This window comes from Scaptodrosophila lebanonensis, unplaced genomic scaffold (assembly GCF_003285725.1).
Source record: "Scaptodrosophila lebanonensis strain 11010-0011.00,11010-0021.00 unplaced genomic scaffold, SlebRS2 tig00001412-arrow-pilon, whole genome shotgun sequence".
Taxonomy (NCBI): domain Eukaryota; kingdom Metazoa; phylum Arthropoda; class Insecta; order Diptera; family Drosophilidae; genus Scaptodrosophila; species Scaptodrosophila lebanonensis.
The window spans coordinates 7517371-7534008 of record NW_022060739.1 but is presented as its reverse complement, the minus strand read 5'-3'; the positions used below and the strand labels follow the sequence as shown (position 1 = coordinate 7534008).

General features: G+C 42.0%; 1 protein-coding gene across 1 annotated transcript; it reads left to right on the top strand.

The window, feature by feature from the left end:
* Nucleotides 1–2934: 2934 nt before the first annotated feature.
* LOC115631295 (protein sister of odd and bowel) lies at nt 2935–13343 on the top strand. The gene is made up of 5 exons (XM_030528010.1): nt 2935–2978; nt 9889–10029; nt 10801–11288; nt 11349–12111; nt 12626–13343. Exons 1-5 carry the CDS (start codon nt 2935–2937, stop codon nt 13059–13061), a joined length of 1872 nt encoding a protein of 623 aa, XP_030383870.1. The 3' UTR covers nt 13062–13343.
* Nucleotides 13344–16638: the final 3295 nt, after the last annotated feature.

Genomic DNA, 16638 nt, shown 5'->3' with positions numbered 1-16638 from the left:
GAATAACACTAAATGCAACTTAAAAGAAATTGAGCTTACACGACAATCCAAAATTAATCACGCGATCATCGCTAACATAGAGCCTAATGCCGACGCATGCGCAACAGCACTGCCCAGCCAGCAAGCCAGCCACTTTGCATACGAGGCAGGCGCACGCCCCACTTTCAACGCATGCCAGACCATGGACCTTCTTGCCGAGTCCTTGGGGCGGTTTTGCGCTTTTTTCGGCAGTCAGGTGGGAGTGACCGGGAACTTTTGGTACGCTACCGAAAAGAGCGACTTGGATTTGCATGCGAGCCGCCACTTTTCTGATTATAGCCGCGTCCACGAATGGGGCACGAAGAAGAGGAAATCTCATTTAATATCGATTTATGCAGGAATTAAAATTCAGTTACTGCTACGCAGATGCGCACCTCGTTCCACAGCTGGCGGCTGCGCACGTCCATCAAAGCGCCAAAAAGAGAGAGGAGAGAGAGAGACCAGCATCTTTTTGCACAGACAAGTCTGGCAGACATGGTCAAGAAGAAGTTGGCCGGCTGCGTTGGCCCAACCAAGTTAAGAAATTAGTAAAACTCATTTTGCATTTTAGCCTCCGGGCTTAAACTTAATTCGGAAGCACAGCAGGAGGTTCTAAGTAAATAAATGCGCTGCCTTGTTTCTGTCCATGCAAGCGCGCGTTTAATTTGCATTTTATTGCGATGGAGGAGTAGGCCCAGGTCCCAGGTCGCCGTTCCCAGGTTCCAGGTCCCAGGCCCACAATCTCGCCGACCTGGCCAGCCGCGCCAGCCACAGCCAATTAAGCGTGTATTTGCCACGCTTTACAGCTCCGGCCAGACCTGATGCTCTACTTCGGCTACGTGGGATTTGAAATGATTAAAGGCGCGTTGCGGCCCCAGACAGCGGTTTATATTAATTTGTGTATTATTTTTCAACTCACGGGACTTACCGGCCACTGCAACTGTGAGAAATTGAAAGTGAGTGGTTTTTGGCACTGCCAGCGGAAATGAGTTGTCAATAGAATAATACTAAGACACCATGGGGGTGCCTGGTAGTCCCGTATAAAATGCCGGGCACTACACAGCTTTTTGGCAAGTCTGGAAGTCTTCTACATCCGGTCTGCTAAAAATAACAAACACAAAACAACAATCCTTTACATTTTTAGCTTTTATTTCAGTTTTTGTTATGAGGGTCACCAGCATCGGTATTCCGTCGCCTTTTCAGATAAATTGGTGAATATTCAAAAAATGTTTCATAAAACTTTTTTGGATTGTAGCTGGACTCTTAACTATGCATTACAGATTTCATTCTAATTTAAGCAACTAATTCTAAGGAGATTCGAGTATGTGTGGAGGTAATTTATGATGATTATTGGAGTATAAAAAAGTTCCTTCTACCTCAAATTCAGATAATATATTCTTTTACCCCTAGGCATATCGAAATGCTTACACTAAGACCCATTCTTTCTTCCATTTTCCCCTTCAATAACTTTGTTTCTCCACAAAATTAGGATTCCAAGATTAAGTTTCTTTATCATTTCAGTCCAAAATTCAGTTTCCATAACTTTTCAGCCCAACATATATCAACCGATTTAGAGCCTCCTACAATTTCAGATAAAAATATATAACAGCTCTTCATTTATATTTAAACTGAACGAAATCCACAAATGTACTAGAAACAAGGACCATACAGATACAATTTGAGTCCGTTTTCAATTTTCCAATAGCATTATAGAACGTTTCAGTTAATGTGGTTTCAAACTCGAATGCTGGTTTAAATGTTTGCCAATTATTTCAAATGAATTTACCTAAATACATCAAATTGAAGCTTCCTCTAAAGACAGATTTCACTTTCGTTCAGACATAATGAAAGAAATGCAGAGCTCCTGAACTAGAACTAATAGACTCTAGACCTGCAGTTCCCCCTTCAAAAAGTTGCCATTCCACCGTAATTCCTTTATCTAGACACTCGTACTCGTGCTCACCCATCTATGTCTTGGCTCCATGGATCACCCATGACGACCCTTTGGCCTACAAACCCCAACCCCGATTCCAATGTGACGCGGCACAATTCGAGCGACGCAATCTCAATATCAATGCGATGCGAATGCGAAATTGAAATACATTTCTTTCTCACGTAGTCGCCTGTCATTAGCTCAATCAGAGAAACGTTAAATCGCGCGCATCAATTTGGCCATTTAGGCCTTTAGACAACGACTCGAACATTTGGCAAGAGAGTGACCGCGAACGGTTCGAGTTCGACAGGGGCGGAGATGGAGATGGAGACGAAGGTCCACACCGCGCACTCCTCATTCCTCATTCCAAAGGGGCAGCGATGCACATCGAAATATTTTGCCGTCACTCAGTTAGCCAGCGAGCGAGTCAGCCAGCAAGTCAGTCAGTCAGTCAGTCATTCACTCACTCTGGCGGCCAGTCAATAATTCGGCAGTTGGCAGTTCTTCTACTACTTCTTCCTGTCTGCCTGCCTGCCTGCCGCTCTGCCGACCTGCCGCGAGAAAATTGCAACAATTTGCCATTTGTTGCATTACAATTTTTACTCTGTTTGTTGCAATTAATTGCCAAACAGAGTCGACTCCAAACCGAACCGAACCGAACCGATCCAAACTGAACTTATTTGCGCATGCAAATTATATTGAACTGATTCCCACGACGTTTTTGACCAGATGGTTTCGATTTGATTGTCTCTCGTCTGTCTCGTCCCGACGTCCTTTTAGTTGTTTTTGTTTTGGCTCGCCGTGCAGTAGGATTTTATTGAAGGCATCCAAATCATTCGTGGAATGTTAGGGCAAGGGTTTCAGCTTGGTGTGATGCATAATCACTTTGGACGGTCCAAAACGGTTTCAAATTGGCAACAGAAATTGGCGTTAAATTTTGTTTACTTACATGCGGTGTTCAATCTGTTTGGCTTTCGTTTAAAATGGCGCTTGCCATTGTGGCAGACGAGCGAATGGAAAAGCGAAGGTACGCGAAGGTGTTATTGTACATGAGCGTGCATTGGTTCATGGGAAATGGGCCACAGCCTACAAGAAAATCAATTAGTCGCCATTTTTGAAATTGTTGGGCATATGTAGTACAGTGAAAACTCTCTTGGCCAGACACTCACGGTTGGCCAATTTTTGTCCGCTCAAGGGATCGAATGTTTTAGAAAAAGTGTCCGCCAAAGAGAGAGTCTGGATGAAATAGGTGTCCATTAAGGGAGTTTTCACTGTACTCCTATATTCGGATAATGGCTGCGTGTGTATTTCATTCCTTTCCAAACAATGAGGTGAATGTGTTGAATGATGATGAGCCACCAAATCTTAACACGTGGAAACAGGAACTACAATTAAAATTTTGAGGAGCTGTGGGGGGGGGGGGGGGTCAATAATATCTATACTCATCATGTGTCGTCTGGGACTCCAAAAGGTGCACATAGATCTCTCCCCTTATATGGAAAAAAGGCCTACAAATAAAAGGTTATAAAGCAGATGATCGCATATACTATATACATATAGTATAAGCCCTATCTATAAACTCAAATTATTTATTAGCATCAGAGCTCTCAAGTAACTAATGGAATGCATTTTATTACAAGCTAAAGCTTCTTAATTAAACTGCAAAGCTGTATGTTTTCAAAACTCCCCTTAACTATTACCTCTCTCCATTAACTTCAAAATTGCACATTGTTGACATTAAATATTATAAGACACTACAATGACTAAAACAAAGAACTGTTATTCCTTGATCTATTTTCATATATACTCGTATATTCAATTCCCCTCTTCCACACAATATTTCTCTTTTGTGTGTGATGTTTTATTGCTTGAACTTGAAAAGAGGAACACAATGGACTACACACAACTTCCACTTTTTATTTAACATGTTTTTTATGGCAACACTACTCGTAAAGTAACCCCCGCTCTACGGCAAACTTCAAACACAATTTTTAATATTTACTAATCCATTGTAATTATGAATTTGTGGCATTGTTTGTCACAAGAAATGTAACCTTCAACAAGAAGAAAAAGGCAGCCGGCCTTTTCATGGATCGTATTACAATACAAAATATAGATTCAGGCAAGTAAATATGTCAATTCCACATCGAGAATTAAACACGATAAGCCATCTACGTCACAGCCACAACTAATTGTCACGGCTGTGCGTGCCAAGAGAACTGGAATTTGAACTCGAAGTCGCAGTCGATCTCAACTACTTGGCCGTCTCTTTTTTTTTTTGGTTTCAATAGAAAAATGGGTCTAATCTTGACGGCAGTTACAAAAAGTGTGCAGCGGGATTAGTTGGTCCAATCAGGGGCAACGCCTGCGGCTAATGAACAACTGCTGCTTTGCCGGCTGCTGCTGTTGTTGGCACTTCGCAGGAATACGAGTACAAGGCCCCCGCCCCCGACCCCCGACCATGCCTTTCTGGTAATTACCAATAAAAAGTCACTCCGAACAATACGGCGTCGTTGCACGCGCGTTAACCCGGCAGATCGGTCGATCTTATCGCTTCTAAATCGTTGAAGGCCCTGCCATAGATGTGTGCTATGACTTTTACTTTTCTTTGATTTCTGCTGCTCGCTGCCGCCGCACAATTCAAAGAAGATTAATATTTTGAGTGGTGCGATTATCGGCCGCAAAGATGACAAGCTCGCAGCAGAAAAACAACCAAAACCAAAAACACCGATGGACAAAAATCAAAATCAAATTAAAAGACAGCAATCAATAATTTGACACGACTTGCTCTTACCAGCGAAGTCGTCGTCTTCGTGGTCTGGTCTTCGTTTGTCGGCTACAGCGCAAAAGTGTCCCGTTGTTCCGGCATTAAAGCTGCGACCAAACTGGCCCGATCTGTATGATTTGTACAACTTTGCGACATTTTGTTTGGCAGAGTACCTCAGCGCTCTGTGCCTTTGCCTGTGCTTCTGCCTGTAACTGAGGCTGTTTCTGCGACTCTGGCTGTGGCTGCGGCAGTGCCGCAGAACCCCAGTTCGGTCATATACTCGTACTATATCCACTAGGCCTCGTATGTAGCCGGGTATGTACAACATCAAGTTTTATCGCTGATCGTGATCATGTAATTCCAGCCCACGCATGCGCGCACACACACACAGCCGCGCGGAAGAATCAAGTTTAGCATTCTTATTGCCTGATCTGAATGCGCGCCTGTGACAGATGGTGTGGCTCCGAGGCATTCCCGTAAACCACCAAGACCAAGGCGCAACAGAAATACAGGCACTGCGCAACAACAACAGCAACCACTGAGACTACGATTGCGACTGGTTCTGTTAGGCGCTGGCAGAAATGTTGCACACTGCAACAAAACTATTTGCTAGGGAGACAAACTACAGGAATCAATAGCTATATAAAATGGAGAAGCGATTCAAAGCAACATCGATTAAATAAGCTATATGATATAGAAGTAGATATACATAAGTATACAATTATATTATATTGTAGGGAATGGAATATTTCAAATATTTTGAGAAAGAATAACAATTTTGCTTCACTGTCTCCACTTCAAATTTTGTCCAATTTTGTCCCTTCAATGTTACTGACTTGATTTCTTATCTTATTATCGATTCACATATATAAAGATCCTAAACAGTGAAATAGCCTAACTGCATTGCATTTTCCATGGTTTCCCAATTTTAACTCAACACTTCATCCGCTCTGAAATATCCTTGCAATTCATCCAGCATTTCTATCCGGATCACTGATCTTTTCTCAACAGTGTTACTCTGTGGTACAAAAAAAAAATTAGTTTCTTCTGTTGGCGCTTCTGACCCGTTCAATAAAAGTCAAACGGACATTTTTGTAAAGAAAAATATAGTATAAAATCCTAGGCTACAAAATCACTCATTTGTCAGGTTTTCTTATTATTTTTTTCGTATTCAGCGATCTAGCTTAATGACGTCAGAACCATCATGACAGAATGCATGCTTAAACAAATCCAATGCTACCAAATAATTTAATAATGGTCCTCCTTAGGACAGATCTTAAATAAAGAATAAAGATTTAATTTAAAAAATAATATTCACTTATTAATGTTCTTTAAGGTGTCCTCTTACATAATGAGCTAAAATTTATATATTGTATTACCCTTAAAACTCTTTCTAAGGGTCACCAAACATCTTAGAGTCAATTCTTAGTATATCAGCCAAATAAAAATAAAGATCGTTCCCACACAATACACCCGGTCTTTAAAAGGCACTAATTTACTTAAAAGGTAATGATAAATTCAATCAACTAGCTAAACACACTTCCAAACGGTAAGTGAATTTTCAAAAATAAATGACAAAATTTGCTTTATTTTATCAACATATTTTTAAATTAATGAACTAATTTTTTTTCAAAATGTCTTCCTTTGTTGAATTGAAATTATTGCATTGATTTTCTTAAACTTCAAGAATAGTTGAAATACTTGTACATGAAGTGTAAACAACATATTTCCTAATATAACCTGCACCATATGCTAATCTACTTTTCGTCAAGCTCAACCCACTGTATATTGGCAAAGATGACTTCGGATCGCGCTTTAAGTAAACTGGTACTTGAAATTTGAAATCATGTACCATTTGCCTTGACTCGCTGGCTCTTCCGAGCCGGGCTGGGCCGTGTGTCCCTGACGCGACTTCGAGACAGGAAACGCGCGTTTAAAAGCGCAGACCCCGAAAAAACAGAAAGAAAACAACAACAACAACAAAAACAGCACAAAGTTGGCAACGACTATCGAAATAGTATAGTACTCGTATAACGACGACATCGAGGCAGGCGCAGGCATTTAAAGGAAGCTTGTGTCAATACATCCCGTAGATTTTTCCCTTGGAATGCGCGAGCTTTTGAAGGCGCCGCCAGGGCAGGTCCCCGGCCAAGAGTTGGGCTGGCGATCATCATATGCCGCTGTTTGGGCGAAAAAGAAAAAAATTAAATATATAATGCGCGCACTAAGCGACATAATTGCTACCGTGAGACTGAGACTGCAGGAGCACCGGCCAAAGAGTTTCAGAGTTGCAGACAAGTCTCTAAATGGTCCCGGCTCGGTTCCAGTTTCGCGATCATTATGCGATCCTAATGCGCTCCAATCAAACACACACGAAACGAGCGTATGACATGTTTGTGCGTTATTAATCACGATAATATCTGTATAAATGGTAGAAAACCAACCGGCACAGTACCAAATGGCAATTTAATGTAAAAATAAATTGCAGCGCCGGCGACTGACTGCTCGCTCGGTGCTCGCTCGGCTGGTTGGTCGGTTAGTTGGTTGGTCGCTTTGGCCAACCGGCAGCCGCTCAGGCAGCTCCCATGATTATTGGTCATTTACTTGCGCCGTTTAGCGCATTAAAATGCAAGCGGCAAAATCTGCTGGCTGGCGGCAGGAAGGAAGGCAGGAGGGCTAAAGGCTGGCTGGCTGGCAAATTTCTCGAGCTGTGACTGCAAAGTTTTATGCATAAAGAAATAATTGACAGTTGAAAACTCAGACGCCAAGCAGTCGTGCTCGGAGCCTGGGTCTGGGCTTCAAAATCACGGCTGCCTCTGCAGCTGTGGGGCGTGTGCTTCGTATGGCGTGCGAGCAAAATCATTTCAATAAAATGTCGAGGGAGCGTTGAGGGCATGCCCATGTATGTGCTTGTCTACAAGTCGCGAGTCTAGCATATCAACGCATTGGCTAATGGGCAAGTGCAAGCAGGTTTATGCACTGAACGAAAATTAACAGCAAATCGCCAAACAAATCGCAAATCGCCAAACATTTATTCACTAAAGTTATAATCAGACATGCACATAATTTCCAAACAAACATATAAAGTTGGAAGAAAACTTTTTGAAGAATAAACTTCCAAAGACTAATTGACTAATTCCAACAATTTGTGTGCAGATTGTTTGACAGACTTTTGCGTTTTTGCAGTGGTTGTTGATTTTTTGGATCACCTTTCCAATTGGTGTTCTGTGTTTATCGGACCGAAGACATTTATTAAGTCTTATTACTAAGATTCTACAATCTAATTAATTCTCTATTTCTTATTAAGCCTCTCGTATTCTGTTTCACAGAAACGAATCCTCAATTCAAACGTTTCTATAAAAATATTCCCAAATTCCAAAAAAAAAAATGTGTAACGTTTCTTAAAATATGATCCTAAAGTACTGTTATGTCAGCTAAAGCAAGAATTGATGGAAAAACCTTGACTTCATGGTGGTCCGAAAATGTAAATCTCTCTTTTAAACAATACCACAATCTGTATATAATTGGAATTGAGACAAGTTTTGCACCAAATGCAAATATATTATTGACAGCAATATTTTCTGATGTAGTATTGCACAAATATTTCAACAATCAATTCAAATAAGCATAGAACAATGTAAAACTAATATTTGTTTTTATGTTTTTATTAAATCTACCTTTTATTTCAACTAAAAAATGCTGTCTAATTTATTTTCAAACTTTAAAATAATAATAAAAAAGTTATATATTTATTTTAGCAGTTTTTTCTTTCTTCATATTCTTTTTTTTTATATATATTAAATAATTTTTTCTTTTTCTGCTTTTTGTCCAATAAATATTTCTAATAATATAGCATTACTTCCTACAATTTTTGATTTCAAAACTGTGAACATATTTTTTCTATCTCCAAGCTGAAGATTTTAATATTTCATAAGTGTTATTCACTAACCAAACAACTTCTTTATTGTTATTATACGAGTATAATACCTCTCAAGAAAAATATTAGATAACATATAATCAAGCTTGTTAAAACCCTTAAACTCATATTCGTAGCTGCTTATGTTTTTCTAACTGAAAACAGTGTCTCTAAGCGCCAACTCTAACGTCTCTTCATAAAGTTATAACACCAACTACATATGTATATAGCCGTGGAAATTTCTTCCAGAACCTCTAAATATTTGCCATAGAAACGATCGTCAAGTGTATTCACTACCTTCATCGCTCAGGGTTAGAACAATTTGTCAGAATTTTCGAGTGAGTTCGTGAAAGACAACAGCAACAACAATAACAACAAGGAAAGGCAGAGCTGACAGACGCCAGCTATGAATATGGGCATAAGAAATGATGGCGAAAATTACAGAAAATACGAAAAAAAAGAAAATAAAAAACAACTGCACACGCAGAAACAAAAATTAAGGTAAATAATCAAACAAGAAATGGCAAATTATAAGCGCAAACACAATAACAACAACAACAACAACAGCAAGAGAAACACGAACTACAGCTCCAAACGCAGAAAATTGTAGAAGAAGAACACCCACTCAAAAAAAAAGCGCTTGCCATATTGACAAGAAGCGCCAATAACCGGATTCCAAACTCTGTAGATGTGTGTGAGAGCGGACCACGTTTAGGGAGTATAACGATGTGCGTGTGTGTGTGTGTGCACTCAAGAGATCTTCCAAGCACACGCACACACACACAGGCATTTGGAACGTGTTTCAAGCCTAGCGAAGGTGCAAACATCACACACCTGGGGGAACGCACACACACACACACAGTCACAGACACAAAGACAGAGACACAAATAAAACATTTACTCACCCACAGGCGATGCGATGATCGTGCCGCGCACGCTCTCCCGAGTTTTGAGTTCTGAATGCAGTCGGCTCGAAGAGAGACCAGTGCCTGGGTGCGAGCATGTATGTGTGAGCAAGAGAGAGCTAGAGAAGCCAGTTTGGCTGACAAGCGGGCAAACAAGTGAGCGCGCAGGTCCGCGCGCCTCACGCAGAGCAATGGACTTTTAGTTATTCCGTGATCTTTTACCAATATTGTGCGGCGGACACGGCACGACGGCTGCTCTCGTGGCAATAGGGCTCAGTTTTTTACATATTTGTTGTGCGGAAGTAAAAGAACAATAACACGTTAGAGACAACACAACGGTGTGAGACAGGTGGGGAAACGGAAGTTGCGTATTTCACTCTGACTGGTCTTACGCTTCAAGTGCTTCTTCTTCTTCTTCTTCTTTTGCATCATCATCATCAGCAGCAGCAGCAGCAGCTAGTTCTTCATCTGCCGGTTGTGCAAGTGACATTTAATGGCAGCAGCTGCCAATTGGCATTTAATTAAACGCCCACCACCGATTGCAGTGAAAATAAATTTGGAGAGTATTACGTATACGCCGCATGTGCCAAAAGCGAACAAAAGACAGGCGGCCAATACTCTACTCTAATCGAATCGAATCAAATCGAAGCGTGTGCGCGCGCGCGTCTCCAATTTGTTCGTGTGGTCGGGGTCCCTGTCCGTGTCTATATAGAGTGTGTGTGTTGTTTATATAGACGCTGTATTGTTGTTGTTGCTGTTTTTGTTTGCACGTCAAATTCGATTTTTATGACTTTTGAAAGCGTGACTAAGCTGTGATTTATGATGGCGTGTGGTTTTTAATATTCATGTGCAACACACAGACACACACAATCATTCACACACACACATACACACACACACATACAACACACCAATGCAAAAGCAAGCACAGTCTGTGCTTGAAGCTGCGTAGGTGCGCCAAACAATAAAAAAGGAAACAAGCAGAAGAAAAGGCCGTGGGCCAAAAGCAAAAAAGATATCCTGCTGTGCACTTTATGGAGGACGCTATGCATTTGACTGCTGGCAGCGCTGGCAACAACAACATCGGCAGCAGCAACAGCAGCCGCAATAGCAATATGGACCAGAAACGCGAATCAGCCCCAACTACAACAACAATAATAGCAACAAGAAAAGCATCTTCAACGACAGAGCCAAGTGGCAATAAGACGATCGAACAGCAGCCACACCAGCAAGAGCAACAAATTAAGGTTGCAACACTTAGAGAGATGTCCGCAACAACGCCACTTGCCACCAGCACTAACAGTAATACTAACAATAACAACAACAACAAAGTGCAGCAGAGTGCAACGGCGGCGAAAGAGCAGCTTAAGTGCGACAATGTAGAGCAGCAGCAAGCGGCTGGCAAGTCAACAGCAGCGGCCAGCAAAGCGACCGGCAATGCTGCCATAGCCGCTGCCACCGCTGCTGCCGCCACTAATGATCTAGCCACCGCTGCCGCTGTGGTGCTCTCGCTGCAGGGCACGATGGTCAGCAGCCTGCAGCAGGCAGCCCTGCTGCCGGCCAACTCGGCAGCAGCAGCAGCGCTTAATCTTCAGGCGTTGGAATCCTATTTGACGCTGCAGCGTCTAACCGGCAAATCGGATGTGTTTCGCTTCAACAGCGGCAACAACAGCACCAACAACAGCAGCAGCACCAGCATCAGCAACAATAGCAACAATACAAGCAGCAATCATACAAACAGCAGCAGCAGCAGCAACAACAACAACAACAACAGCAGCAATGGCAGCAGCTCCAACAACAATTGTGCAGCCGATGCTGACAACAATTTGCTGCCCGCCTCGCTCATTGACATTGCCGGCATTGAGCTGAAATCCTCATCCTCTTCGTGCTCCTCCTCCTCGCTGTCCGCCCAGGCCAGCAACAGCGCAGCTAGCACAGCAACAGCAGTAATGAGCAACAGCAACAACACTTCCAAATGCATACCACCGCTGCCTTCCATAAGCACCGTTACGGCGGCTGCTGCTGTTGCCGCTGCCGCTGCGGCCGCAGCTGCTGCTGCAGCGAATAATCAGGCAGCCGCTCTCGATTGCGCAACAGCCGCTGAGCTGGCGGCCGAATGCGATTTACCGCTTCTAGACGGCGAGGATGCCTTATCCTTTGAGGCTGCCGATCTGGACAGCAGCTATGGCAGCTTCATCTTCAATGCCAGCGGCGTAGGCTCCTTTGGCAGCACAGCGGATGGCGGACATGCCGATACATCGGTGCATTCGCTGCAGGCCACCATGTATCAGGATAAGCTCAGCGTTATGGCTGGCGATGCGTTGGATGTGGCTGTGGGTGCCGCGGGAACAGCAAATAATGCGACAGCTGGTGCTGGCAATGCGGCAGCTGCCGCCGCTGCTGCTGCCGCTCAGAGATCCAAGAAGCAGTTCATCTGCAAGTTCTGCAACCGGCAGTTCACCAAGTCCTACAATCTGCTCATACACGAGCGCACCCACACAGATGAGCGTCCCTATTCCTGTGACATATGCGGCAAGGCCTTTCGCAGACAGGACCACCTTAGAGATCATAGGTAGGCCTGCAAAATAGCATTTTCTGAAAATTAAAATATCTGAATTTGATTTGAATTTGAATTATAATAAACAAATACTTGTTTAATGAACATCTGATTTGATTTGGATTACTTGTATTGTATGTGGAATTAGAAATGGAAACAAGTAAAAATAATTCAGATGGAAAACGTTAATTCAAATATTTCTTTGATGTTAGGCATTTAGAGCATTTAAAACACAGTTCAGTAGCGATTCTTCAGTTGAACAGTTTTGCCAAACATTTTCATTTTGCAAGTCCTCTATCAATTACATTTCTTGTAACACATTCCATTCCAATGGGAGAATTAACACATATGTATATCTCTCCACTTGCTACATATGCAAACAATTTGATCACTTTTAAAATACTTACCCGATTAAACCAACATACTATATAATCTGCAGATTGCCTTTAAACCACAATCGTTTTATTGTCTGTGCACTTAAAAACTAATATCGTTTCCATTTTTGTGTGTCCTTTTGCTACCTTTTCAGATACATTCACTCCAAGGAGAAACCGTTCAAGTGTGCGGAATGTGGCAAAGGATTTTGCCAGTCTCGCACGCTGGCCGTGCACAAAATCCTGCACATGGAGGAGTCACCACACAAGTGCCCTGTCTGCAATCGCTCCTTCAATCAGCGCTCCAATCTGAAGACCCACCTACTCACGCACACCGACATCAAGCCCTACAACTGCGCCTCCTGTGGCAAAGTTTTTCGTCGCAACTGCGATCTTCGACGTCACAGTCTCACCCACAATCTGTCCGCTACGGGCGGGATGGGCGGTTTGCCAGGCGTGGCTGGCCTCAGCGATTTGTTTGGCACCACCAATAGCAATTCCGATCTATCGCTATCGGTTGTGCTGCCATCATCCACATCGACGACAAGCGGGGCGGGCAGCACGAGGGACTTGGTGGCCGTCACCGATTGAGTTTGGCGATTACTTATGTGATGTACTGAGAACTGATTACTCAACTTTTTATGGAATAATGACAACCGGTGTTGTGACATTTGCTCGAAAAATCTCAATACTGTTCAAGCTAATTAGTACGTTTGAATCCCTCCACACTTCGTCTGATCTGTGTTGTCTACTCTCGTTGCCTTTAAGTTGCTTACAGCGCATTTAATCTAGCCTAATTAGACTTAGGTATATACGTATATACTCGTACTCGTATAGAATAGTATGTTGTAGCTCTATACTTTAGCTAATGATATTGCCAGCCTATAAGAGTTATGCTGCAAGAGTAAGTTCAGCCTAAAAGTTTGACTTTATGTATAGACTTATTAATATTTGATAAGAAAATTGTGGACTTGAACATCTATATAATCATGATATACAATCGAATAAACGATATAATATAGCTTGAAAAAGTATAAAATGAAAATATTTGTCTGTTCATTTTGTGGAAAAAGAAAGAATACCTAAGAATCGGCAAAAAAAACACATTCCTTAACTCTCTTAAAAAACACTCTTTCTCGCTATCATCATCACTTTCCCAGCTTGCTCAACATATCGTAAATGGGTTGGTACATCCATTACTGTGCTACACTGCCCTGTAGTTACATTATTTACACACTCGTCGCAAACTAAAATCAAATATTTGTACCGATGTTTATCGCTGAAGTGCCTACAAAACCAATTAATGTACTCGTACCTTTTTACAAGCCTTTGACAACAAAGAAAACTTTCCCACAATGCCATTTATTTATCTGAAAACCAACAATGTAGAACAACTCCAGAACATGGAATGCAACTAAAAGGGCGCTATCAGGAAGAAAAAGCCCCATCATTTGGATTATGGGAACTTTTCTACTTGTAGTTCGCTTGCTGGCAATAGGTTCTCGAAATTCTCGAAACTGCAAAACATGCCGCAAATGGCGCACAAATTTATGACGAAATATTGTGGGCTGTGCCAATGTGCCAACAAAGGGTGGAGCAGCTGGAAAAGTTTACAATTTTTATTATCGACAAGAAGAGATGCGGCCAACAGACCAGTTCAAAGGCGACCGCCACACATGGTCAGTAGGACGGCCGGCCGTCCGGTCGGTCGGTTTGTTTGTCAATCGTTAAACGGATCAATGCCGGGATATTTATGCACCCACAGTGCAACCTTGCTATAACGTACTAGCGGAGAGTATTATTAAATATTATACACTGATAGTTACCATGAAATATTATCGATAAATGGTAAAAACAACTCATAAAAATTAAAGTTGTTAATAGGGATGTTTTTTATAAGAAAGAATTGTTTAAAGCTAGTTATAAAGGTATTCTTATTAAAAATATATAAAGCACATGGTGTTTATAAAGAAAACTTACAGTTAACAAAAGAATTTTATTGGGCTGTTACCGAGCTGCTTCATAATGATCTTTCCTATTCTTCCCTTGATCACTTTTCTTAGAAAATATGTATTAAAAATATAGATAAAATGAGTACAAATTCCTCAGCTATTGTTGATAGAAAACATTCCCATTTAGATATAAATATAATGTTATTATATATGCTGAACGGTATTTTAAAATATTTACATTGAATACATATTATCTTTTGTAATATTTTGTATAAAGGTGCTTTAAAATTGTTAATTTCCGTTTCAACATGTTTTGTGCTTTGCCTTAAAGTAGTATAGAATATATTGTTAAGGTGCTAAGCCTGTATGCCCGGCTTCAATGCTTATATTAAGCATAGAAAAGAAAAATATATATTAGAGGGGTAAGTGCATTATATATTTCCTATAGAAACAATTGTTGAAAGACTTAGTTTATAGGAAGCTATCCTAGGGAGAATTCTCATAAGACCCTTATGGTTCATAGAGAATATCTTTCTTTCCCAAAGCCATTTCATTTCTTAGAGGGTGATGTAGCATCTGTGAAAAATTGCTTTAAAGCTGATAAATAGATGGAATCTTCTTCCTTTTTTGAAAAACATACATTAATAAGAACATAATAATAATTCTTAACAGATTTGTGATTAATTTTCTCAAAAAAACTTAAACTTAGAAAAGTGCATCATGACGAGGTCCATCTGTACATTATGTACAATATAGTTTGTATGTTTGTGCCTGGCACATTTCCTGCGCGCTCTAAAACCAATTACAACGATCAAACAACAATTATGGAACTGCGCTCTTGACCAACCGATGGCGATGGCGATGGTGATGGCGATGGCGATGCGTAGATGGCTGTTGCTCTGCCTTGTTTAAATTGTCATCATTAACATCGTGATGATGATGATGATGAGGATGATCATTGAGCCGGTCGTCTTCAGCGTCAGCGTCGAACACACTTAAACATTTAAACACGACCTGCTCTGCTCTCTGCAAATATTTGCGCGGATATTGTTCTATTCAATGGAACAAGCGTTGAGAGACATGTCGTGTAGTCCGCTGTTCGCGCTGTTTAAGCCATTAGTCCGAGCTTGGAGCATGAAGATGAGCTTGGACTTGTACTTTGGCTTTGGTTACAGTTTCAAGTTGCGTCTGCGAATTGCCTGCAATTTCACACTTTATGCGCGACGGCTTCATTTCCCCCACACAGCTCTGGACCTGGTGGGTTGATGGGGGGGGGACCTAAAAGGAGAGCTCAGTGCCTAGCTGAACGGCGCGTGCAGGCGTCGTGCGGGTTGGGACGGCGGATGTTTAAACGCTTGCCTCACTGCCTCAGTATATTGATGGGAAAATTATGAAATTCATTGTTTGTGTTTGACTAATAATTATGACAGCAAACGCATTGTCGTCATAAAGGTACCACGGCGAAGACGAAGACGACGACGACGACGACGACTTTGCTTTGAGGTTTCCGCACGCCTCATTGACGATGTGGCAGAAGACTCTGCTAAAGCTAAAGCTAAAGCGCTCTGCCGCCGCCTCCGCCACAGTCGCTCCCTTCCTGCCTGCCTGCCTGCCTGCCTGCTGGCCTGTCAGACTGACTGACTAACTCTAATAAGCCCATCAGTAACTTCGACACACACTCACAATCATACTCGCAGACGATCTGCAATACTTACAACTGCAGCTACAACAACAAAAACAACAACAACAACATTGTTGCCATATCGTCTAGGTGGTGGTTGCCCAAGCTTTGGCAAAGGCGTGGCCGAACTTTAAGTTGCTTGTTCTTTGAAGTTTGAGAAATATTTTCGTTGTGCTTGTGAAATTTTGTTGCGTTTCCCGGAACCAACCCAAGCAGCCAAACGCAAACCAAAGCGGAACGTTCTCGTAGCTGTTGTTCTTGTTGTTGTTGTTCAGTTTTGGGGGAATGTAAATGTCATGCTTGTCGTTCGGTTGGCCAGTTAGTTGTCGGCACCATTTGCTTTATTATTTGATGTATGTGTGTCTGTGCCACTAAAGACGTCTCTGCTGGGCCTCGGCTCCGACATCGACAGCGACATCGGCACCTCTATAGGAACGAATTCATGTTTGCACAGCGCTGATGTACGTAACTAAAACTTTCATACACACATACCCGAACTACTTGTATGTACCTCTGGAACCTCCCTACGCACAAC

What these genes read in the sequence shown, in the direction of transcription:
- LOC115631295 (XM_030528010.1), top strand. Translation starts at nt 2,935, where the DNA reads ATGGCGCTTGCCATTGTGGCAGACGAGCGAATGGAAAAGCGAAG. An exon ending in GCCGGTTGTGCAAGTGACAT is followed by an intron (nt 10,030 to 10,800) that starts TTAATGGCAGCA and finishes TGCAACACTTAG; the next exon opens with AGAGATGTCCGCAACAACGC. An exon ending in TCATACAAACAGCAGCAGCA is followed by an intron (nt 11,289 to 11,348) that starts GCAGCAACAACA and finishes ACAATTGTGCAG; the next exon opens with CCGATGCTGACAACAATTTG.